The sequence below is a fragment of the Myxocyprinus asiaticus genome, chromosome 6 (assembly GCF_019703515.2).
Source record: "Myxocyprinus asiaticus isolate MX2 ecotype Aquarium Trade chromosome 6, UBuf_Myxa_2, whole genome shotgun sequence".
Classification (NCBI taxonomy): domain Eukaryota; kingdom Metazoa; phylum Chordata; class Actinopteri; order Cypriniformes; family Catostomidae; genus Myxocyprinus; species Myxocyprinus asiaticus.
In genome coordinates, this window is record NC_059349.1 from 4,229,253 (window position 1) to 4,256,381 (window position 27,129).

At 39.0% G+C, this 27,129-nt stretch overlaps 1 protein-coding gene and 1 long non-coding RNA gene across 3 annotated transcripts; one reads left to right on the forward strand and one right to left on the reverse strand.

Moving 5' to 3' along the window:
- Positions 1-242: 242 nt before the first annotated feature.
- Positions 243-24,733, reverse strand: LOC127442877 (E3 ubiquitin/ISG15 ligase TRIM25-like). 2 transcript variants are annotated; one of them, XM_051701165.1, is made up of 6 exons: positions 24,090-24,733; positions 23,076-23,171; positions 22,746-22,979; positions 19,220-19,370; positions 4,716-4,775; positions 243-3,262 (listed from the first exon to the last, which is right to left on the reverse strand). In XM_051701165.1, the coding sequence occupies exons 1-6, from the start codon at positions 24,672-24,674 to the stop codon at positions 2,733-2,735; spliced, it is 1,656 nt and encodes a 551-aa protein (XP_051557125.1). In that variant the 5' UTR covers positions 24,675-24,733; the 3' UTR covers positions 243-2,732. The 2 variants fall into 2 exon arrangements, with proteins under 2 accessions (XP_051557125.1, XP_051557126.1); XM_051701166.1 differs by lacking the exon at positions 243-3,262 and having other exon boundaries at positions 4,771-5,053.
- LOC127443001 (uncharacterized) lies at positions 23,459-27,129 on the forward strand. Its single transcript, XR_007897580.1, has 3 exons — positions 23,459-23,702; positions 25,963-26,137; positions 26,898-27,129. It is a non-coding gene; the product is annotated as an uncharacterized LOC127443001 (long non-coding RNA).

Genomic DNA, 27,129 nt, shown 5'->3' on the forward strand with positions numbered 1-27,129 from the left:
AATATTACTGGAAGGTATGACTGTCAGCTTTCTTCTAAAGTCTATATTTTTCAAAAACGGATAAAAGTGTTATCTCTATGGACTCTTAAGGACCGTCTACAAATTTGATAAAATATTATACAATCTACCAAGGCATGTAAACTGAACAACTCTGCCTAACTTGATCTATTAATGCTCCTGAAACAAGTTGTAGAACATCTGGCTATGAATAAAAAAAACAACAACAAAAACTTTGCTATATATTTGTTCCTTTTTATTCAGAGTAAATTACATCAGAATGATAGACTAAATTTTACTGAAACACATTGAAAAACATTAAGCACATGCCAGAGGACAACAGCTTTGATTTAGGTAGTTATATTATAATGGACCTACTATCTACTTTCTTCTTTGATCTTGTCAATGCCTCTTATTAAAACAGCGGAGAGATTACGGCACCATGATAGCGCAGTAAGAGAGAAAAATAAATATTCGAATGTAGAGAAAAATTTGGAGCTATCTATTCTGAGCTATTCATAGCAATAAATTCATACATATTTTATTTGGACAGAAAATTGTATTTTAGACATACAGGAAATATAAAGAGGGTGGATGTGGCGAGCAGGGCGGGGCCGAGCGGCATCTGGGCAGAGCGAGGCCAGGAAGATAAGTGGTGAATATTTAATAGTGGTGATAAGTGGGAGTATTTAAGGAGAGGAGACAGTGGCAGACGGAGAGAGAGAGACACACGGACCTGTGTATGTTTGTGTTTATGTATTGAACGTAAAAGCCGACGATGTTTGTAACAGTGAAAAGTGTGTGTGTAAATAGATGTCTATGTGTTTGTTAAGCCGGTCCCAGCTTCTTCCTTGCCTATGCATTCCTTGAATCGTCACAGTGGAGTTTTTGGAGTGGTAAACTACGCTGGCTACCACCCCTGGAGTTCACTAGCTCGTTAGTTCGAATCCCAGGGCGTGCTGAGTGACTCCAGCCAGGTCTCCTAAGCAACCAAATTGATCCGGTTGCTAGGGAGGGTAGAGTCACATGGGGTAACCTCCTCGTGATCACTATAATGTGGTTCATTCTCGGTGGGGCGTGGTGAGTTGAGCGTGGTTACCGCGGTGGATGGTGTGAAGCTCAACAAGCCACATGATAAGATGCACAGGTTGACGGTCTCAGACGCCGAGGCAACTGGGATTCGTCCTCCACCACCCGGACTGAGGCAAATCACTACGCCACCACGAGGACTTAAAAAAGCACATTGGGAATTGGGCATTCCAAATTGGGAGAAAAAAGGGGAAAAATCCTAAAGCTGCTTTTGATGCAATGCATAGCAGTTATAACGAATAATGTTAATAATCAATTTATAGATATATTTGTAATTAACATTATTTTATCTTAGAAAATAATGTGGATGGAGTTTAAATATCTTAGAGGCCTTGAGAACATTTTAACATTCAAGTTGTTTAATTCAGCATCTTATATCTGGTCAGAAGTTATTTAAATATAGCCTAATTAATACAATTCATAGCAATCAATTCACATATATGACATTTGTTACAAAAATTTTATTAGACAGGGAAAATAAATTGGTCTCATTGCTGCATTGGGTGTTTGCAGTGTAAATAGCTTTGTTATAATGAGAACAATAGTTTAATAAGTTTTATATAAGTTTTGTTTGATAGTTTTGCATAAGACATTGATTTGGTTATTGGGTCTAAATGCCCAATGGGAGGCACCAGCCCACCCATGGCTATGCCAGTGCATTGGAGGTTTAGAGGATTTGGATTTTCTGTTGCAAAAATGTCAGCGTTTCACATAGATTGTTTCAGATTCCAAATTCATTCAGTATCAAAACAGATCAGAGGGCCAGTTTATATTGATAAATGGGCCACATTTGGCCACTATACATATATAAAATGTATATGTATATATCCAACGATAATTATTTAAAGTGTGTAATTTCTGTGCTCCTAGTGGTACCAAACGGAATTACAAAAATAAGGTTGTTTGTTTCGCATATCTTTGCCAACACCCCTTGGACTCATCACGGCCTTTAGCACTCTCTGTACCAGTGCACAACTGTACAGGTTCGGAGAAAAAAAAACACAGTACAAATCCGATAAAACAGCCAATGCACAAAGCAGTGTCCAAAGAAATTACTTTCCATGGTTTGGTAAACTTGTGTGCTCGGACATCATCCCGCTGTTACTGGAGAGACCACTCGGGACACCATGGCAGTTACAGTCGGTGAGTTGTCAATGCTAACTTATCTTGCTGTTTTCATTCGATATAAACTCGATATTTTAGAAGACTAGATAACATGATACCTCAGCTTGAGCGTCCCTCTTGCTTGTGAAGTGGGTGGGGTGTGTGACGTTTGCACCGCAGTGGAGTATTAAGGGCAGATTTTTGGGCAACACTGCGGAGTTATTGGCCCGACGGTGAAAACGCAGATCGATTTTGGTCTCGTGGCTCGAGGTCCGAGGCTATTGGCCCTGGCTGGCCAGTTGATAGCCCTGGCTCGCACTGGCCAGATAGTGGAAAGGTGGTTAAATGTTATCAGGGCCAGGCTTATTTCTAGCTTTACACTGCCGAAAAGAGTTAACAACCCTATGTACATTTAAATTAGTAACCTCTAGTGGCTGGGGCTCTGTAGAGTACACTTTAAATAAGACAGTTTCCTTACTAAAATCATCAACATCAAATCTGAACTGTAAGTGATTTATCATGCACCCCAAAGTTTGCATCAACTATATTGTCAGATCACAGATTTTCACACTTGATCTATTATAAACTCTAAACCCAGGATATAGAGGTTTAATGAATTTGGTCTGGACTCTGTGGATGAGGGTCATTGTGTCAGAGACGCTATAGAACGACAAAATTCCTGCTCTGTGATCCACATACACTCCTATTCTACAGGAACTAGGGGCTACAGGGAGTTTTGTATGTTCGTTATTGTGACTGAATGAGTATTTGGAGCGAGAGCAACACAAACACCAGGACTGATAAGTACATCCAAATAAGGCATCATCACCCTTCCTGCTGATGCTCTTATATGACACTGATATATCCGCATTACCTCTCCCACTCCACTCAACCTCCCAGTAACAGCGTCCACGCACACAGTCTCCACACAAAGCCTGAGTCCAAAACGTAAATCTGTCTGGATGATTAGGATACCACTGTTCTGTATCAGTGTAAGTAATCATCCTGTTCCCCTCAGATAGCCAGAGATTTGTATTCACTGTGTTTGGATCCAGAGTAAGATGACGGGAATCTGAAGGAAACAAAATACATTAACAGGAAATCTATATTTGAAATGTTAACACAGTAACAACACATTTTGTAAAATTTGTTATGACAGAAATTGGGTCTCTTAGAGTATGATCTGCCCTGTGACCTACAGGTTTGGCACAACTATGCTTATATTCAGAAAAATGTTTTAACTTTGTAGGGTGCAAAATCAAGGGTTTTTTTCTTATTGTAAATCATACATTTACTGAAGAGCCCAATTTAATACAGTTTTAAATACATTTTTAATTCATTTTTTTTATACACTTATTCTGTACATAATCGGCATAACAAATTAGGCCTCATTCAAGAAACATGAGCAGAACATTTTTCATCAAAAAAGAACAGCTTTGTGTGAATTGTTCACAGAGCCGTTCTGACACAAGTTCTCGGGTTCGTGTTTTATTTTTATTTTCACAATGTTAATTGGTACGAACAAAATTAACACCTGCTCCTGAACATGTGTAAATTAAGCATTAAAGACATCCAAATATTTAGTTCTTTCAGGCAAACTGCTGTGACTGCATTGTGATAGAACTAAAATGAAAAAATTAACAAATAACTAAGAAGGAAATAAGAAGTCAATAACTGACATAATTTAGTAAAATTAAACAGGTTTTGTTTTCTTTTCTTTTTAAAATATAGTACTTAATTGAATTACATTTTGTCCCAGCCAACATTGAAAGATAAAGAATCTAAGTGGGGCTAAAGTAGAGCCCAGCTGGGCAACCCAGCAGATTCTACATGAGAGCTATATCTCAGACAGGGCCAACATGGAGTCCGCGGACAAACCCATTTGGGACCCATACTTCAAGCCGATGTCTTACCTACATTGGCCCCAACTTTCAATGTTGGCTGGGATAGATTGTTTTTCAAAGTTCCCAACTCTGCTTCATAAATTTTGTCTTGTTTTTGCAACAGAAGTGCTTGGTATTGGGTGAATAGGTCGTGGGAAGCACTCAAGGTGGAATGGATTTGTGTGTCTGTGTGTTTGTTTTATTACCAGTGGTGAGTGTATCTGATTACAAAGTAATTAGTTACTGTAATCAAATTACTTTTTAGACAAAAAAAGTGATGTAACGCATTACATTTTAAATTCTTGTGATCCGATTACAGTTTCTGACTTTCAATTAAAGTAATTACTTTTAAGTACATTACTTGCGCTAAAGTATTATATATAATACATTTAAAATATTAATTTATATGTACGTCTTTTAGCATTTCTGCTACAACTGAAGAGTGTGCGACAATGAATGAGGAAATATATATTTTGAATTTGAGCAGAAAACCAAAAACTTTTGAGGAAAAGTGATTTTGAAAGTAACTTAAATGTAAAATAATTAGTAATGTGATTACTAGATTACTAAAGTAATTAGTAATGTGTAGTGGATTACTTATTTTTTGTAACTTACCCAACACTGTTTATTACTGATACTTACATTGTAAGAACTCCTTTCTAGTCTTGTATTCAGGGATGGTAATCATCTGGAGGGATCTCACTATGGAAACCAAACAGACATTTTATTTATTAAAGTGTAAATAGCTATGTGTTTTTTAGGGATGTGCACGATTAATCTACAAACTGAGTACTGGTTCTGCACCAGCTAGTCGACTATTAAAAACACTACTCGAATATTGCAAATCGATTTACCTTTGTTCATTTGCCTGCTGTGAGAAACGCTGAATTACACTGTGCTTTACCTCTGAATCTCTCACCAAATCTCACTGTTACAAATGAGTCCACTGGGTGGTGCTGTGGATGTGTGTCATCGAGGTGCTGGATGAGAGAAGGAGATATGATGGCGTCTGTGCTTTCAACAGGTGTGGCAATACTTGTAATATTTTGATTCTTATTGAATTCTACTCTATTGGTATTCAGTTCTTGTTAGAGTCAAGCATACTAATGGATAAGGAGCTGCTTTTATGGTGGAAAAAAACTTGATGCGTTACAAGAAACTCGGAAGCTTATCAGACCAGTATGTGTCTATGTGTGTTAAATCTCTGAACACTGACAGAGCACATTTTAGAAAAACATTATAAAAATGTGATTCCTTTATGAAGTACATCACCCTAATGCCGTCAGTATTGGACTGCAAATATTTTTTATATTTTTTAAACTTTTTTTATTATTATTATTATATGTACTTCAGCCATGACAACTCTTGGAAAGGTCTGGCATGTCGATGTAGGTGTGACATGTAGATAGGATATTGGTCTTGGTGGACTAGATCTGCTACGCTGCTGCTGCAGAGAAAGTAGTGAGAGTGTTAGGAAATACACATATGGAGTTAGCATGTGGACATGCTGCTACTGCTGCACAAGATGCAAAACATGCTGCATTGAGCATGTAAGACTTGCTGTTGCTCAAATAGACATTACAAAACAATCCTCCCAACAAAGCAGGGAAGCCGTATGAAGCATAGCACATGAACACAAAACGTTACAACAATCCCCCCAACTAGCAGGGAAGCTGCACGAAAGCATAACACGTAAATGCAAACACAACCGCCCACTCAAGCAGATCTAATTGCCAAGACTTACAGTATGTACTGCTGCTGCTCTGAATAGCCATGTGCAACGAATGTATGCTAGTTAGGCATAACGCTAATTAACTAAATTTCTACATGTGCCTCGGCTTGCTTAGTCAGATAGCTAAAATGCTAGTGGCCTAACTCATAAAGAGCACCTTAACCAGGAAGGCCCAGAGCTTATTTAACTAGTGATTTAGACTATCTATGTGTGGATTAATTTAATCTAATGAACCAAGATAGCGATTTATGACAGACAAGGTTTAACTTGTTAAGTATGCACTTCTACGTGACATTGCCAAGAGCTGAGCTTACCGAACAAGCTGATAGAGGAAAAAGCCCCAGCACCTGAGCAAATAGCATTGTTCAGAAAAAACTCTTGCAGTGCTCTGTGGTTAACTGCTATCGCAAGACTGATGGTGCTTCTCAATCAGCTTGCTTGTCGTAAAGAGTAGGGGTGTACCCTGGTGTCCTGGCCAAATTCCCCCCATTGGCCCTTATCTACAATGGCCTCCTAATAATTCCTATCCCTGAATTGGCTACATCACTGTACTCTACTCTCTATCAATAGGTGGTGTGTGGTGAGCGTACTTGGCACACTATGGCTGCCATCGCATCATCCAGGTGGATGCTGCACACTGGTGGTGGGTGAGGAGATTCCCCGTATGAAGCGCTATCTAAATGTAAGTTTAATTATAATTATTACATGTGAGGGAGCCAATTGTCTCAACAGATACCATTTGGAGAATCTATCATCTTGCACCCAATAGAGTTTCATGGCTGAATTTAGGTCATTAATGCATATTTTTCTTTAAATGTTTATTTTTTCCTAAGAGAAAAGAATAGTTTGTTGAAAATAGCTTATTTTGAGACCATTCTTGGTAATGTTTTTGAATAAAACAAAATATTAGTTTCATATGTTTCATGTTTGTTCTTTTAAATTTACACTTTAATTTACGAGTAACATAAGACGAATTCCAAATGGTGTTTTTGTGCCCTTGAAGGGCACTGTGGGAAGGAGACACCACACGAAGGGGTGTTCCAAATGAAAGTGAGCAACTCAAGCCCTCCACGAAGGGCCCTTTCACAAGGCCGTTAGCGAAGGGTACATGCGATGGTCACTTCAAGTAAGTAATTTTACCGTTTATGATCACGTGACCCTGGGTGGCGTTTCCTCGGGATATATTTTAAAGCAATTTTTCGATCAGAACATATTACATGTTCAAATGCTTGGGCAAGCGCTATAGCCCTTTTATAACAGATACTTCTCCTCTTCCGCAGTTTACATTTGTCCTCATACATAAGATTGTAGACAGCCAAAAGCAAAGATACTCCAAAAACAGGGCCCATTTTTTACTGTAGGATAGTCTAAACCCTGTGGTGTATTATTATTTATTTATCATTAAGACCTCTCGTGCACCAAATAACTTTCAGCGGGAAATGTTCTTTACTGTATTTTATATACATTTATGTACAGATATTACTACTATTGTGCTGGAACAAATTTGATGTAACAGATTCCATATTTTGTGTTTAATTTGATAACAGATTTAATTGTTTAATGTCTGTAATTCTTTAATGTTATTCATGGCACTAATTCTTCTGTTTACTTTATTTATGGTTTAGAGCTCTATCTAGTGGCAAGTTTGACATTGCTTTAATTCTGTGATTTTCCGGTATTCACGTGAATCAGGAACTAGAGAGTGCTCCATGCGGGCAGCAGTAACAATGGCTCTCTTTAATCAGCATTTATTTCTGTAATCTTTAAGTATTTATTTGATTTACATTGATGTTCATTATACGTATAAATGTGAACTGTTACGGTTAAAAATAATTATTAATTATTTTCCATCAGGCTATTGCATTAGCCACATTGTGCTTTAGTGTCTTATTGCTATATTCATCATTTACATTAAAAAAAAATGACATGTTTATTTGCAAGCATCATCAGAATATTACATTAATGTGGATGTTGATATGATGCTGTAATTGTTGTTAATTCCTGGACATTATTATTATTGAAATATGTTTATTGTTTATTTGTAGTTTCACTCCATACCCAAGACCATTAAACCTGTGGGCAAACTAACTTCTTGTCTTCAGAGTCATGTGAGGGAAGGGAGTTTATCTGACTGTCAAAACACTAAAACTATGTTGAGGACAGTATAGTGAAAAAGTGGCTGCAGGAAAAGTTACAGCAGCAGTTTGTGAAGATTCAAGTAAAGTGAACAAGTACTGTGTGCGCAATGGAGTCCACACCCTCACTCAAAACCAGATCGTATATGTCATGTTCATGATCGGGCAGCTCCTCTACAAATGCTGCAGCTGCAATGGCCAGAGCAAAAGCTGAAGCAGCCAAGGCACATTTAATGTATGCAGATTAGGAGGAAAGAATAAAGGTGGAGAAAGCCAAATTGGAGGCAAATATGGATAAAATGGTGTTAGAGAGAGAAACTGCTGCAGCCGTTGCCGAAGCAGAAGCTCTAGAAGCAGCTGTTGACACCAGCGTCCATAGTAAACATGATCATCAACTGGAAACAGCTCCTGTTGATGTTATGCAGTGGACATGTGAATACGCTGAACAAATGAATCTACATGCAGTCACAGAATCAGCATCAAAAGCAGAGCCACTCCCTCCAAATGAGACCATACAGCCTCACACAGAGTTACCTGTCAGAAATTCTGTTCCTGCTACACGTTTCAAGGCAGAGGGTTGCTCAGATGATGCTGAATTTTATCACATGCAACCAAGAAAAGATTCTGCTCAACCATCACAGTTCTTACCAGTCATGAATCATCCTTCTGGTAACACTATAGATAATAACCAGTGCAGAAGACACATAAGTTTCATCCAAAGCAGCACACCGCCTTTCCCAATGGCAAGTCCAACACCTCAACCTTCCAAACAAGACAAGACAGACATTTCAGACTTTGTCAGATATTTTGCTCGCCGTGAACTTGTTAACACTGGTTTAATACAGTTCAGTGACCAAATGGAAAGCTTCAGAGCCTGGCAGCGGTCCTTTCAAAATGCTGTAAGTGGTTTGAACTTGACACCTAGTGAAGAAATGGACTTGTTAGTGAAATGGTTGGGAAAAGAATCAGCTTACACGCTAAACGCATGAGGTCAGTACACATTAATCAGCCATTGAAGGGTCTTGCCATGATATGGACTAGACTGGAAGAGTGTTACTGTGCTCCAGAGATAATCGAAAGAGCACTTTTCAAGCATGTTGAAAATTGTCCAAGAGTTTCAAGCAAAGATTACTCAAAGCTTCACGAACTGAGCGATCTTCTTATGGAAATAGAGTCAGCTAAAGCTGATGGATACCTTCCAGGACTTTCATACTTGGACACAGTGGCATCAATCCCATAGTTCAGAAGCTGCCATTTAATCTACAAGAAAAGTGGCTGTCACATGGATCTGGTTACAAAGAGAGGTGTGGTGTTTCATTTCCCCCTTTGAGGTCTTGGTTGACTTTATAAGTCAGCAAGCTAGAATAAGGAATGACCCGGGGTTCAACTTGTCTACTCAAACAGATTCACTGCATAAAGCAGACAAGGCTACTTGGAAGCCAAGCAAATCAAGAGAAATCTCAGTTAACAAGAAAAGTGTATCTTACCCTGTCCATTTTGACGCAGATAAAGATGAACGGAAAATTGAGGATGCTGAGAGACTTTGTCCCATTCACAAAAGACCTCACTTACTAAGGAAATGCCGTTCCTTCCGTGTGAAGCCTTTGGAGGAACGTTTTACATTTTTGAACGAAAAGAGAATCTGTTTCAAGTATTGCTTAGCCACAACACACACAGCTAAGAACTGCAGATTTTTGACCAAATGTTCTGAGTGTGGAAGTGAGAAACACATTTGCTCATTGGGGCCAATGAGCCTTCTCATCACAGCATGGTGGGGAGGAAGTTTCCACGCCACCAACAGAAGTGGAAGATCATTGCACTGAAGTTTGCAGAGGTGACCTTAGTAATAAATCATGTTAAAAAATAAGCTTGGTGAAAGTCTATCCCAAAGGCCAGCCTGAGAAAGCACTGAAAGTCTACGTGATCCTTGATGAGCAGAGCAATAGGTCATTAGCTCATTCTGAATTCTTTAATGCCTTCAAAGAAAATGGCCCAGCTTCTCCGTATACCCTTAGAACTTGTTCTGGAGTGACAGAGACCATCGGTCGAAAAGCATCTGGCTACCAAATCAAGTCTGTAGATGGAAAGGTAATCCTCTCCCTACCAGGTTTGCTAGAGTGTAACAACATTCCTGACAATAGAGCAGAGATTCCCACACCCAGTGCTGCTCTCTATCACTCTCACCTGAAGCCTGTAGCTCCATTCGTATCAGAGTTAGACCCAGATGCTCCTATCATGATTCTTCTAGGTCGTGACATTATCAGAGTCCATAAGGTTCGCAGACAGGTAAACGGTCCTCATGATGCTCCTTATGCACAAAAGCTTGACCTAGGATGGGTGATAGTTGGCAATGTTTGTCTGAACGGCATTCACAAGTCTACCACTGTGAGTACATTCTTCACTAACACAAAAGAACAATGCCCATCCATCTTTGATCCCTGTCCAAATGTTTTTCATGTTAATGAGAGAAACGGTAATGATTGGAGAAATTACAATGGAATGAGTTCTATGGAGCAACTTGTCTACAATCACAAAGGTGTTCAGTTTGGCCAAGAAGTGTTTTAGATTACCTGTGATGACAACAAAGTGGCCCCATCTATCAACGACCTGTCGTTCCTTCACATTATGGAATTAGAGCTGAAGAAAGACTAAAGCAACAGCTGGGTAGTGCCATTGCCTTTTAAAGCTCCAAGGTGCAGACTCCATAACAACAGATTTCAAGCCATGAAAAGGTTGTCAACCTTGAGACGTAATCTAGAGAGGAACCCAGAGATGAAACAGCACTTCTTTACTTTTATGGACAAAGTTTTTAGCAACAACCATGCTGAAGAAGCTCCCCCTCTCATGGAAGGAGAAGAGTGCTGGTATTTGCCTCTCTTTGGCATATATCACCCTAAAAAACCTGGGAATATAAGAGTTGTCTTTGATTCCAGTGCTCGTCATGAGGATGTCTCGCTGAATGATGTTCTTTTATCTTGACCAGACCTGAACAACACCTTTCTTGGGGTGCTCATGTGATTTCGCAAGGAAGCTGTGTCCATAACAGCTGACATTGAACAAATGTTCTACTGTTTCTTAGTAAGAGAGGATGACCGCAATTTCCTAAGGTTTCTGTGGTTCCGTAATAATGACCCATCCGAAGACATCATTGAGTACCGCATGCAGGTCCATGTTTTTGGCAACAGTCCATCTCCTGCTGTGGCCATCTACTGTCTCCAGCAGTCTGTCAGAGGTGGTGACCCTGAGGTCAAGAACTTTGTGAACCATGACTTCTATGTTGACGATGGTTTGAAGTCTCTTCCTACAGTCAAAGCGGCGGTGGACCTGCTCAAAAACACACAGAGGACTCTTGCTGGTTCCAACTTAAGGCTTTACAAGATAGCTTCAAATAGCAAAGAGGTTCTAAAGGCCTTCCCACCTCAGGATTATGCCAGTGATCCCAAAGATTTGGATCTTGGATCTGACATGCTTCCTATGCAGCGCAGTTTGGGATTGAATTGGAGTCTGAAATCTGACACTTTTACTTTCGAAATCACCACTGAAGCAAAACCCTTTACTCATCAAGGTGTCCTATCCACCATTAATAGCATCTTTGACCCCCTTGGCTTGGTTGCTCCAGTTACAATCCATGGCAAATCAATCATGAGAGAGCTTAATAACCATAATGATGACTGGGACTCCCCTCTTCCCAAAGAAATGGAGGAAAAATAGGACATGTGGTGACTTTCCCTTAAGGATTTAAGTGAGCTCCACATTCCAAGATGCTACACATACATATCACCTTCTACAGCTACACGAAGGGAGTTATTTGTCTTCTCTGATGCATCAACAAAAGCAATAGCTGCAGTGGTCTACCTCAGATTGACAGATTCATGTGGAATCAACCATGTTGGTTTCATCATGGGTAAGGCAAAACTCAGCCCTGAGCAAACAGTTCCCCATCTTGAGTTGTGTGCTGCAGTTCTGGCAGTAGAACTGGCAGAGTTCATCACTTCAGAAATTGACATACCCTTGGATGACACTACTTACTTTACAGATAGTAAGGTAGTGCTAGTCTATATATATAATGAGTCTTGACGCTACTATGTATATGTCAGCAATCGTGTCCTCCGGATTCGCAAGTCTTCACATCCAAATCAGTGAAAGTATGTGCGCACAGATGAGAACCCAGCAGACATTGCAACAAGGTCTGTCACTGCTGCTCATCTCTAAGACACCAATTGGCTTCATGGACCAAAGTTTCTGATAAACAACCCCCAGACTCTACCTGAAGAGAACATATATGAGCTTGTGAATCCTTCTTCAGATGCAGAAGTATGTCCTCAAGTCTCCACATTGAAGACCACAATGATGAGTAAGAGTTTTGGAGCACAGCACTTCTCCAAATTTTCCACTTGGAAGTCTATCACTCATGCCATTGCACATCTTCTTCATATATCTCGTCAGTTCCAAAAAGGTTCTACAACAGAAACATCAAGTTGCAAGGGCTGGCATTACTGTTCCAATGCTCCAACAGTTGAAGAACTCTTATGTGCTGAAAAAATTATCATCAAAGCAGTCCAACAGGAGACATATGCCCAAGAGTATAAGAGCTTGGAAATAGGGGACAAGCTCTCCAGAAAAAGCCTCCTTAAATGTTTAGACCCGTTCATAGATGCAAACGGCCTGATAAGAGTAGAAGGACGATTAACAGAAGCACAGATTGAGCTTGACGTAAAAAAGTCCCTTATCATCCCTGGGAAACATCACATTGCAACACTTTTAGTCAAACATCATCATGAGAAAGTGCGACACCAGGGACAACATTATACAGAGGGTGCGGTGCGTGCTTCTGGCTATTGGATAGTTGGTGGCAAGAGACGCGTTTGCAGTGTCATTCATAAATGTGTTACATGCCGAAGACTAAGAAGAGAACCACAGACTCAAAAAATGACTGACCTTCCAGCAGATCGAGTATCCACTGACCCTCCATTTACGAATGTGGGACTAGATGTTTTTGGCCCATGGAGTGTGGCAGCATGATGTACCAGAAATGGTCATGCACAGAGCTAAAGGTGGGCAGTAATATTCACCTGCATGAGTGTGAGAGCTGTGCACATTGAGCTTATTGAGTCTTTAGATACATCTAGCTTCATTAATGCCCTGCAGCGTTTTCTTGCCATTCGAGGGCCTGTGAAGCTCATCTGCTCAGACAGAGGAACAAATTTCGTAGGTGCTTGCAGGGAGCTTACCATTTCTTCTAATGTTGACAATACCTCTGTTAAAAAATTTCTCATGGACCAGGGCTGTATCTGGCTGTTTAACCCGCCTCATGCGTCTCATATGGGTGGGTCCTGGGAGAGGATGATTGGACTTGCTAGAAGGATACTAGATGCAATGTTCCAACAGCTTGGACCTTCAACACATTGCTGCTATAATCAATGCCCGACCTCTTGTCCCAGTGTCAACTGACCTAGATGACCCGTTCATACTCACACCCAGTGCACTCCTAACTCAAAAGGTCACAATTGCTCCTGCCCCAGCTGGTGACTGGGTCAAAGTACTCGTTTTTTTATGGGTTGAAGTACTCTGCTACTAAATTAGATGATAATGCCCATCCCTAGTGTTTTTTAGATGAAGGGGAATTTAAAGGGTCATGAAACACGAATTCCCATGAATGCACACTGTAATTCACAACAACATATACCAACATATACCCCCCCCCCAAAAAAAGTTGCATACTCTAATATTAGTTGGACTGCCTTTAGCTTTGATTACGGTGCGCATTCGTCGTGGCATTGTTTCGACAACCTTATGCAATGTCACAACATTTATTTCTGTCCAGAGTTGCATTCATTTTTGGCTGAAATCTTGTATTGATGAAGGGAGAGTCAGAACCACTCTGTAAAGTCTTCTCCAGCACAAGGTCAGGACTCTGTGGTGGCCAATAGATGTGTGAAAATGATTCCTCATGCTCCCTGAACCACTCTTTCACAATTTGACCTTGATGAATCTTGACATTGTCACCCTGGCATATGCCTGTGCCATCAGGGAAAAAAATCTATTGATAGGATAACCTGGTCATTCTGTACGTTTAGGTAGTCAGCTGACTACATTTTATTGCCGCATTAAGTTGCTGAGCCTAGGCTAGACCTGACCAACTGAAGCAACCCCAGAGCTTGTACAGTGGGCACTATGCATGACAGGTGCATCGCTTCATGCACTTCCCTTCTTACCCTGATGCACCCATCAATTTGGAATAGGATAAATCTGGACTCATCAGACCACATGACCTTTTTCCATTGCTCCACATTCTAATATTTATGCTCCCTAGCAAATTGAAGAAATTTTTTTTCCGATTAGCCTCACTAACAAGTGGCATTCTTGTGGCCACACAGATGTTTAGTGACAATCCTGTAAGTTCTCGTCACATTGAGACTGTGGAAATGCTCTTACTTTTAACTATTAAACATAGCCATGAGTTCTACTGTCTATTTTTTTACTAAGTGACTTCACTGAGAATTTAGTGATCTCCGATCACCATCATTCAGGACTTTTTTCTGACTACATTTAGTCTGCGAAGCTGACGGTTCACCACTATCCTTCCAGGTTTTAATAATACATTGGACAGTTCTTAACCCAATTCCAGTGATTTCAGAAATCTCCTTAGTTGTTTTCTTTGCTTGATGCAGGCCAATAATTTGCCCCTTCTGAAACACAGTAACATCTTTTCCAAGACCATGTGATACATCTTCTGACATGGTTGTTTAAGAAATGAGAAGCTGGGGGTCTGGGTAGCTCAGCGAGTATCGATGCTGACTACCACCCCTGGAGTCACGAGTTCGAAACCAGGGCGTGCTGAGTGACTCCAGCCAGGTCTCCTAAGCAACCAAATTGGCCCGGTTGCTAGGGAGGGTAGAGTCACATGGGGTACCCTCCTCGTGGTCGTGATTAGTGGTTCTCGCTCTCAATGGGGTGCGTTGTAAGTTGTGCATGGATCGTGGAGGGTAGCATGAGCCTCCACATGATGTGAGTCTCCGCGGTGTCATGCACAGTGAGCCACGTGATAAGATGTGTGGATTGACTGTCTCAGAAGCGGAGGTAACTGAGACTTGTCCTCAGCCACCTGGATTGAGGTGAGTAACCTCGCCACCACGAGGACCTATTAAGTAGTGGGAATTGGGCATTCCAAATTGGGAGAAAAAGGGATTAAAAAAAAAAAAGAAATGAGAAGCTACACAATGCATCAGTTAGGGTTAAAAGCCAGCTGAAACATATTAATCATTGCAATAATGATTCAATCATATGCTTTTAAGTATCTGTTTATTTAAATACAAATGGCAACTTTTTTTTTTTTTGGCCATGCAGTGTATTATAAAAAAGTTTTTTGTAAGCTCAAAATACAATTCAGAAATACACACAGGTAAATTTATATCTGTGACTTAACCCTGTCCACTGGCGGGCCTGTAAGGAAAAGTTTTTTTGTCAAAGTATTATTAACTACAGTCTTTACCGACACAAAATAGGTAGAATTTGAAAGCTTAGAAGCTCTACTTAACAATGCATGCTGGCATGACCAAAACTGAACAAGTGCTTTGAAATTTGCAGACAAATCAGAAGTGTACCGTTTTGATAATTTATTTTAAAAATTACACTGTATAAATTATTGCAATCAGTAAAAACATCAGACTCATCAAATAGCCATATGTCATATGTTGTCGAAAAGCTCTCAAAGAGTATAATATAACCAGCCTATTTGTTTTACTCACAGACAAAAATATAGTGAGTATATGTATTTGACAATTATGTTGGTGTTGCTTATATGCCGCGCTATCGCTTATAACTTCACAAAAAATAAACGGAACATAAAATATCACATACCATTACTTAGAGGTGAATATCTTTCAAACGAGCCCACATACAAGGTAATCGGATGTATAGGTCCAGTGGCGTAACTTAGATCTTATGGGCCCCAGATCTTATTTTCTGTGAAATCTCATTACTAAAATCATGACTACATGCTATGCAAACCTTTAGTCATTGTTGCGTTTGCATGCGTAATTAGTTCTTATTTACAGTTATTATGTTTTATATTTATGGAGAGGATTTTGGACACATGGAGATGTTTTTGGACACTATGATAAATTATTTTTGTAATGTTATAAAAGTTGATTGCTTTTTCGTATCAACAAATGTTTTTTTCCTCAGATATAGCTGACATGATTGGGAACCAAAAAAAAAAAAAAAAAAAAAAAGCATTTTTTTCCTGAGCCAGCTTATTTACACCCAGAGATATACAGTATAATGTTAAATCTGAAAAATAAGAAAAAAAGTAAATTTTTGGCTAATTTTTTTTGGTGTGATTTTCAGCAGTTTCTTAGGCTGGGATTCTCGGAATGTATCATAATATATGTCATTAAAAAAAAATTCTTCCTTATTTTTTTTATTTTTATTTTGTTATATATAAGCCTTTAATTTTGGGTATGCCACTGAAACAGGAAATCTTTAAAAACACCTTCAGGGCTTAAAGGTTTAATGCACATATAAATGATGAGCCTTGGTGCTTTTTAAAATATACAGTGCATTCAGAAAGTATTAAGACCCCTTTATTTTTTCACATATTGTTATGTTGCAGACTTATGCTAAAATGCTTTAAAAAAAATGTTCACCTCAATCTACACTCCATACCCCATAATGACAAAGCAAAAACCATATTTTTGATAATGTATTAAAAAGAAAAAACTGAAATATAATATTGACATAAGTATTCAGATCTTAACTCAGTACTTGGTTGAAGCACACTGGCAGCGATTATAGCCTCAAGTCTTTTTGGGTATGATGCGACAAGCTTTGCACACCTGGATTTGGGGACTTTCTGCCATTCTTCTCTGCAGATCCTCTCAAGCTCTGTCAGGTTGGATGGGGACCGTCTGTGGACAGCCATTTTCAGGTCTCACTCAGAGATGTTCGATTGGGTTCAAGTCTGGGCTCTGGCTGGGCCACTCAAGGACATTCACAGAGTTGTCCCTAAGCCACTCTTGCATTGTCTTGGCTGTGTGCTTAGGGTCATTGTCCTGTTTGAAGGTGAACCTTTGGCCCAGTTTGAGGTCCTGAGCACTCTGGACCAGGATTTCATTAAGGAAATCACTGTATTTAGCTGCGTTAAGAAAATCTCTGTATTTTGCTTCATTCAGCTTTCCTTCAACCCTGATCAGTCCCCCAGTCTCTGCTGCTGAAAAACACCCCCACAACATGATGCTACCACCACCATGCTTCACCGTTGGGATGGTATTGCGCAGGTGATGAGCGGTGCCTGGTTTCCTCCAGACATGATGCTTGGAATTCAGGCCAAACAGTTCAATCTTCATTTCATCAGATCAGAGAATCTTGTTTCTCACAGCCTGAAAGTCCTTTAGGTGCTTTTTTATGTGTCTTGCACTGAGGAGAGGCCACTCTGCCATAAAGCCCAGATCGGTAGAGTGTTGCAGTGATGGTTGTCCTTCTGCAAGTTTCTTCCGTTTCCACACATGATCTCTGGAGCTCAACCAGAGTGACCATCGGGTTCTTGGTCACCTCTCTTACCAAGGTCCTTCTCCCCCAATTGCTCAGTTTGGCCAGGCAGCCAGGTCTAGGAAGAGTCCTGGTTGTTTCTTCTTCCATTTAAGAATTATGGAGGCCACTGTGCTCTTGGGAACCTTCAATGCAGCTGAAAATTTTTTGTAGCCTTATCCAGATCTGTGCCTCGACACAATCCTGTCTCTGAGCTCAGCAGGCAGTTCCTTTGACCTCATGGCTTGGTTTTTGCTCTGATGTGCATTTTCAGCTGTGAGACCTTATATAGACAAGTGTGTGCCTATCCAAATCATGTCCAATCAATTGAATTTGCCACAGGTGTACTCCAATCAAAGTGCAGAAAAATATTAAAGATGATCCAGAGAAATGAGATGCACCTGAGCTAAATTTCAAGTGTCATAGCAAAGGGTCTGAATACTTATGTCAATGTGATATTTCAGTTTTGTATTTGTAATACATTTTCAAAGTTATCAAAAATCAGTTTTTGCTTTGTCTTTATGGTGTATGGAGTGTAGATTGATGTGAAAAAAAATAATAATATAATTTAAGGCATTTTAGCATAAGGCTGCAACATAAAATGTGGATAAAAAATGAAGGGCTCTGAATACTTTCTGAATGTACTGTATGTGAATGTGCTTTTGCATCTTTAGTAACTTTTGAGACTGTTATAATGCAGTTGAAATAAGTGGTTTGATGGGTTAACACTCACTTTAAGGATGAATGGTGTTTGTTATGGCACTGCAAATCTAGAAGATCTTCCATTAAAACTGCTTGCTGCACACACGCATCTAGGCGGTTATTATGAAGAGCATGTCGCTGTCTACTTTGGAATGGAAAACATGCAGCTCTCTTTTTCTTGTTGATCATGCAATTGCCTATTCACAACCAATGCTTCTGACTGGCTGTCTGAGAAAGCACCATCTCATGAATAATATAGAGAGAAACTAATGATGTGTATGTTTAAAACTAGTGTAAATCTAAAATATACACATTAAATCCATGTGACATTTTCTCAACATTGATTTTAAACCATGAAGTAGTAAATGGCCTAAAAAATCCCTAAATTAACCAGTTTCCCCTTGAAAATAATGTAATACTTTCTATCATTGTCTTGCATAATGGGCAACACATACAAATCTGTTAAAGGGGTCATGAAATGGAAAATTAATTTTTCCTTAATATTTAGACATATAAGAGGTAACTGTACTATACAAACATACTGTAATTTTCAGAACACAAAACTTCCTCCCCAGTCTAAAAAGAGCATTTATAACTACCACCCTGTTGAAAAGGCTCATTTTGAAATCTGACTGTTTACACATCCCACAACATGCGCCATCACACCCTTGGCCCCGCCCACTGGCGTGAAGTTCGACACTGTAGGCCTTGTGTGGCTAACTATTTCTGAACACCTAAGGGGACCCATCTGGACTATTTTGAATTATTTTTGTATATAAACACAAACTACACAGACTCTTTGACCGTTGCATGTATCTCACCACTTTTAATAAAAGCAGTGTCAAGTTACAGCTCTGAAAGTGAGAAGCAGTTCTCTGTCATTCAGCTGCTGCTGGTTCAAAAATGGTGCAAAGGTTTTTTTTATAACATTATCAGTGGACCTCAGGTAACATCTTGAAAAACATGTTTTAGTGTTTCATGACCCTTTAATAATAATTGCTTAAATGTGCTGCATGATGCACAACAAAGTGTTGAACATAAATCTTCACCTGTACCAGATATCTTCTGTATCTCCACTTTGCATAAATCTTCAAGTTTGGCTCTTAGCAGAGAAACAGATTTTCCCACATCATCAAAAGAACCAACGGTGATTCTGGGAAAGACTGGACATTCAAGAGGGACAGAGAGAGACTGCATACTCTACAGACACACAAAGACAAACATCACAATCATCAAATAAAGACATGCAGACTAAAGAAATAAAAGCACATTTCTTCAGAATTTCTTTCTGTCTGTTCAGAGGTATCATCATGAGAACACAAAGACCCCATTTACACCTGGTATTAACATCAGTTTCAGGTAATTTGATCACAAGTGGACAGAGCCCAATACAGGTGTTAAAGAAATCCACTTAAGCTCACGATACTTTACAGAGTCATAACAACAAGTCATGTAAATGTAGACTGCTGTTAAGTTAAAGGGGTCATGTCCTAGGGAATAAAACTTTCCTTGATATTTTGACATATAAGAGGTCTTTCTACAATACAAACATACTGTAAATTTCACTTAAAACTTAATCACTAATGCAATAAAAGCATGTATTAAAAGCAATCTGCAAAAACTCCTTATTCTCTACTTCCGCGGCAACCCTACGTCACTAGGAGTACACTAATTCATGACCGCCTCTACAGCGGAAAAACATCAGCGCATATTTCACATTATCACACCCTTGGCCCCGCTCACTGGTGCTCAGTTCGTACTCGGAGGGAAAGCAGGACCTACTTTGGCCTAACTATTCCTGTACACCAAAAGGGATCCATCTGGACTATTTTGGATTATTTTTGTATATATTCATGCACGAGACAGACATCTTTGACTGCTTTGATACATATCTCACGCCACTTTTAAAAGACGTGGTGTCAAGTTACAACTCTGAAGAGGAGACTTGATTCGGTTTTATTCAGCTGCTACGTATTGTTGTTTTGAGCACAAATGCGTCATGGATGCGTTCGTTCGCCCATCTGTGCTACTTTTAATTTTTGGTGTATGAAAACATGCGCTAGATGGACATCTTTGACCATTTGATACGTTTCTGGTGATGTGATGCTGGATGTGTGTGCGTTTAGTTCACAACTTGCTTTGGGCTATGTGTGTGCATCATGTGGGTGTGTCTTCAGCGTATTTCAGCGTGGATTGAATGTTGTTTTTTTTTTGTTTTTTTTTTGCTCATATCAGTGTGGATTGCTTGTGAACCAGTCATAATACATTTCAAATTATGCAGGGGAACTGTTATTGAAGGATGGGGCAGTTAAAAACACTGGACCTGATGCAAAACAGCAAACCGTTTCATTCATGTATATTTCAAATGTCATGACTGTTAGATAGTTTATGGTGCTGACACCGTTTAAACAGGGCACATCCATTGATGCGACGCAACGCAACAACTTAAGGCTTTATACACTGGGTGTGTCCACACAAACTTTCTAAACCATTTATTTGTGTTGTTGGCAGTAGTAGCAGCACATGCAGTGCAAAGTGGAATGGGATATCTGTTTACTGTCCAAAACTGAGCGTTTCAGACAGAGTGCCAGAGACAGGATGGAAAATGATCATATATTACTAAATTATGACTGTTTTGGTGCCAAAAAAAAAACTTAACATTATCAGTGGACCTCAGGGAAGATAATAAAATAATAAAAAAGAGCATTTCATGTACCTTTAATAATACATTGAGGTTGAGTTTTAAAAAAATATAATACAATTTTTAATTTGCATTGTTCCATTAACATTTCATGTACTGTTTTGGTTTATTACAGAGGTGGGAGTGTTTTGTAGATGTGGGTGTTACAGAAGTTTGACCACATTGAATTAATTTAGGTGATAAAATTAACTTATATTTTAAACTTTAAATGTTTACATTTAAAATTACTTTTAATCTGAAAAATACATTTTAAATTAATAATTATATTTATTGATTTAATTGTAATGTATTACACATTATAAACAACTTATTATAAAAACCCTATTAAAATAAACTTCACATGAGTTAATAGAAGTGGCTGTTTATAATAAAACCACTGAAATAAACCAGACTTACCAGTGAATTGTATAATTATGTGCACCAAGTGTATGCTATCTAGGTGTTTCTAGGCCACAGGCCAAATGGCATAACGCTTTATTTAATCTAATGACCTAAGATAGCAATGTGTGCCAGCCAGATTTGGCTAAGGCTTAACTTATTAAGACACGCTTTTATATGTCATGGCCAAAGCAGACCTTACCGTGCAAGCTGATAGAAGGAAACACCCAGAAAACCACCTGAGCAAATAGCATTTTCAGAGTAAAACTCTCGCAGCGTGCTCCAGAGAAACCAGTTTAACTGCAAAACTGAGCCATTTAAATATTAGACAAAGAGAGAGAGACGCAATATGATTGGCTACTGTGTCCTCTGTATTTGCATTTAAATATGTTTAGAATTACGCTAAAGTGAAAAAAAAAAAAAAAAATTAAACATGAGGGAAAAGCGCTGCAAAGCGCTGCGGACATTTAAAGTGTACATTTTCACATACGGAGCAAGCCAAAATTCTTGCGAAGAGCAATTAAACAAATCAAGAAACTGTAGGGATGTGACTGTTTATCAACGCAGCCAAATAAATCTGTCAATGGGGGTACGCATGTTTCCTCACCTCTATCACCTCAGTTGAGCCGCTTGCACGCTCTCTCCTAAGCGCACGCAAGGAGATTCAGAAGCCGCAGATATCAAGGACAGTAAAGATAGCTCCTCAAATTTCGTCTGGGAAGGCTAGAAAGCTCTATCATCTAAAAATGATGTTTAAGTGTTTAAAAAGTGGAGGTGGAAATTAAACCTTTTAAATAAGACAGACATTAACCAGGCAAATGTTCTGGGACTGCTCGACCCGTATAAATGAGTAGTCATGCAAGCCCTATGTATAAGTGTATTTAGTAAACGTTTCTGCATTAAAATATGCTATATTACAATTTTGTTTTACATTGCTGCCATAATAATGGACCATTTAAAAAGTTTTTGAGATCTGGCTCCCATTTTTCTTTCCCTTCTACTTAAGAGTTCCCACTCACTATGGTGGAGCGGCGATGTCATTTTATTATTGTGAATTATTTCACAATCCTCCAACTTTCACAACTGTCGATGCAGCACAAATGTATGGCACTTAGCAGTGGTCAAAAAGGATTTCCAAAATGGCTTTTTGATTATAAACTCAGAGATGTGGATTCGGACGGGAATTAAATTACCACACGACCTTGGTGTTTGTCAAAAACAGTAGGTAATTTGGCTGGACATTTTCTTGTGGGAGGTGGGAGAAAAACAGAGATATTTTGGATTCGGATGGCAATAGAATCATTGACTAACCCCTGTAAATGCTGGAATTACTTCATGCCCCCATGTATTATTGGTTATTCCAATAAGTATTTACACTGATAATTGTACTCTCATCAAATGTGTCACATATTGTAATATATTTATAATAGAGCAAGTGAATTGATAAAAGTGTCTGGTGTAATATGATATCTGTGGTATTTCTGGAGTTTGGTTACCTTTAGGAAATGAATGTGATCGTCTGTGTGTGAAAGCTGCTGGAGCTCATTGTCCCTCCTCCTCAGATCAGTAATCTCCTGCTCAAGACTCTCCAAGAGTCCTTCAGCTTGACTCACTGCAGCCTTTTCCTGATCTCTGATCAGCTGTGTCACCTCAGAGCGGCTTCTCTCAATGGAGCGCATCAGCTCAGTAAAGATCCTCTCACTGTCCTCCAATGCTGTCTGTGCAGAGTGCTGTTGCACACACATTACAATCACACAGTGAAAGAGCTCCAGCACTGGAGGAGAGTCCTAAGTGAGTTTCAAACTTGTCTTCTGATCAAATCTCACCTTATGAGACTTCACAGCCTCTCTCAGCTCCTGAACACATTTCTCTCTGTGCTGGATTATCTGCTTGAGTTTTCTCTGTGTCTCCTCCAACTGTTTCTGTAGGACAAATAAATTACAGCATTCTTCAATGGTCTGAGCAAAACAATTTTTAAAGATTGGTTTGTTTAAAGTGCTGGAAATTGGCACTCTTTATATACCACTTTATTTTTGAGTCTCTTTAACACCTGTGCAATTAAATATGTAACTATAATGCAACTACTGCATAAGTATAATCAAAGGTTCTGATACAAAGTACATCTGTGTAACTACATGTTCACCTACATCCTGTTATGAATAAGTACAGGAAACCCTCAATTTATGTTCAGTGAAGTTCCATGGAAGTATTTAGGGCAGAGTTTTCTGAGTAACATGTTCCAGTATTGCTTTATTGGCACCTAAACACTAAAGTGTTTTGGTTCTGTCACTAAGGAGAAACAGTGGAAATATTAGGAAAAGCATGCTACCATACAAAGTTTTGGCAGTATATAATATGTATACTGTGCACAGTAAGTGAAATTTCTGTATGTATGGAATACCCAGGCCTACTACATTTGGCAATATGCAGTCTTCAACAGCGCAGTGCACTGGGTAACTATTCCCAAAATACAATGTGTTTGACTTGACCTTCCATTTCCGTCATGCATTGAATGAATCAGAAGTAATATAAGCCGTGATATTTTTCTTGATTATTTGAGTGTCTTATAAAGGATAACACATTTTACACAAATAAAAAAGTATTCCATTCTAAACAGCAAGAGATATACCATGTTACAGGAGTTAGAACAAATATTAATTATTACGAGTGCTCTTATTTAAATGTAACATGAAATGTGACTTCATAATGTGACTATATATATATATATATATATATATATATATATATATATATATATATATTAAATATAAAATGTTTAAATGTGAACAATTTTGAAATTCAGAACAAAAGGCAATAGAAATTATTGTACTTATTTATACCTGTTTCTCTGTCCTCGCTGTTAAGACTGTTACAGTGTCATGGTTTTTGTGCACATCCATTGTACACAGATAACAAACACACTGCTGGTCAGTGCGACAGTAGATGTCCAACTCTTTATCATGTTTTCGGCAGATCATCTCATGTAGTCGTCCACTGGCATCCATTAGATTGTGCCTCTTACCTTCAAAGAACTTCTCATGTTGTTGGAGGTGATTTTGACAGTAAGAGTTCAGACACACAAGACAGGACTTGACAGCTTTGTATTTTCTTCCAGTACAGACGTCACACTCCACATCTCCAGCTTTAGCGTAACAGTGAGCAGGAACAGCAGCTAGAAGTTTAGTCTGCTTCAGTTTCTCCACCATTTCAGCAAACACTACATTCTTACACAAAGTAGGTCTTGGAGTGAAGGTCTGTCTGCACTGAGGGCAGCTGCAGACTCCCTTCTGATCATCCTGATCCCAGCAGTCTGTAATACAGCTCATGCAGTAACTGTGTCCACAGGGAATGGTCACTGGATCCTTCAGTAGATCCAGACACACTGGACAGCTGAACTGTCCCTCTGAAATACTGGCTTCTGCCATTTCACTACACGTAGCGACAGACAGATATACACACACGACAGCTCAACAGCAGGTTTTTATATCCGTGAACTAGAGAATTTCCTGGTTCTGTTTTTGTGAAAGTGAAACTGTTAGACTTAATGACATCAGCAACACTAAACAGAGACAAACCTCTATTAATTATCAGTAAATAACTTTTGCAAACATATGAAAACATCCTCACTCAACATATTGAAAGATTGTTGTCTAATAAAACATTTTTTTTGCAGTTGATGTACATCTAATGTTGTGTGACTGTAAGACAGATTCAAATGTTGTGGTGTTTGCTGGTTTGTTCTCTTGATTTCCTGTTCTTGTTGTTCCTCTTTCCTTCAGTAGACTCTGCTTGTTAACATCAGGTGTCATCACTAATGATCAATCATCACTCAGAGAGTGTACCTACTTTATTTCATTATCTGCTGTAGATTAAACACTGCTTCAGTGTTAGTTTTTAACACCAGCGAGTGAGAACTATATAAACACCAGGAGTGTACATTTAACACCGGGGATTTTGCTGTGCATCCCACATTAGCAGGAAACACAGAGATTCTTTGGAGAACCCTGCACAAGTAGATAATGATGCATCAAGCAGTAGGCATGACAGTGAAATCCATGGTAGGCAATGATATACAAGACACATATTTGACAAATTTGGCAGTTTGGCTATTTGAGGACGCAATCCAAAATGCCACTACCAGCCACCACTATCCAAAGTTTAATAGAGGAATTCCAGGTGGTGCATGATAGCAACATGGAACATATTTTTTCAAAACTGAGAGATGAATTAACAAAGCTTAATTTGTCAGTAGTTGATATTGATAACATCATAGCTGGTCTAAACAAGAGCAAGCTTTTGAGGTTGTATAATGAGGGAGTATTTAGGTCTCATGAAGCACGGAAGACATATTTCAAGAGGAATTTTAACTAAGTGGCACCTAAACAAGTGTATCTAGGAACAAATGCCAAAGGAAAAGACTGCTTTTTGCAGTATGTTCCAGTAAGGGAGACCCTCAAAGCACTTCTTAGTCATGAGTCAGTCAAAGCACAGTACACTGAAGTAAAGGCACACAGATCAGATGATCCACATTTACTGGAGGATGTAAGGGATGGCAGGAATTTTAAAGACAAGGATATTTTTCAGCAGTGTATGTCCTCAGTGTCCATTATCTTGTACCAGGATTCCTTTGAAGTGGTAAATCCTCTTGACTCAGGGAGAAAAAACATAGCCTGAAACAACACTAAAAAGCTGCTGTGATGGTGTTTGTTACAGGAGATTCTGTTCTCCAAGCAAAAACATGGATGCTAACTATGGAGGGCAGAGTCATCATCCAGCCGCAAGAGCTAACCTATTTTTCATCAGCATTAGCTGTCCTGTTTGGCTGCTACTATGTATTCAATGTGCAGTACCAGGAAGAGGCGGCCAGTACACTGGAGTTTATTTAGAGGTTTGTACATCATTAAATAATTCAAAAGCAGCATAACACCAATTGTTATATGACAGTGTGACTACAAATTGGGCAGAATTTATGTTCCTAATTTGGGTTAGGGTTAGGGTCAATCCACTTTGATATACATTTTATTGATCAAATATAATATAAATTCCTGTGTTAGCACATTGAGAGCAATGAAAAAAACTGTGGTCATATTCTTTGTATGTGTACAAATATTTGGCCATTAAAGTCGATTCTGATTCTCATTTTGATATTATCCGTCAATGTAGTAGATGAGGGACGTGAAGTGTATTGGTGGGAAAATGGACTGTGATTTTGTTGTAATGCCAAGCTGTTTGGGCTGAAAAAGGGCAGCTCAGTGATAAGCATTGTTGCCTCGAAGTAAGAATACCCTGGGTATGCATCTGCTGGCCAGCTAGGGCCTTTCTTTGAGTTTCGTCCCATTGCTATACTTTTTTCCCACATGTATGTTAGGTTAATTTGTGAGTCTATAAATATTTTTTTTATATTTTTTAAAATGCAAACATTTTTCCAAATGAGGGTTGCAGCATAACGTAACCCAAAATAAATTTTGTTGTAATGGATGGAGCTTCAGTGATTTGAATGTCATGGATTATCAACTAATTATGTACTTTCTCTGTAGGTATTCAGTACATATTGCTTTTATTGGCACCAAACTGCATACATTACGGAGTTATGACAGTTGGAGAAACACTGGTTTGAGAAATAATGTATTTTTTTCTTGTGCTTGCAGGTTCATTCTAAGAATCAACCCTGATGGCACCAAATGCCAATCAAAGTCACACATCAGCCAAAAACCTGGAAAGTGGGTGCAAAGAAAAAGCGTCAGTCTGAATATCCCCGTTGACTTTGATTGGCAAAATTATAAAAAATAAATAAAAACAAACTGATTTTTTTATTTAATTTTATTATGGCTTGATTCACTTTCAAAATGTGTAAGTTTTAGCCATGTTACATTACAGATA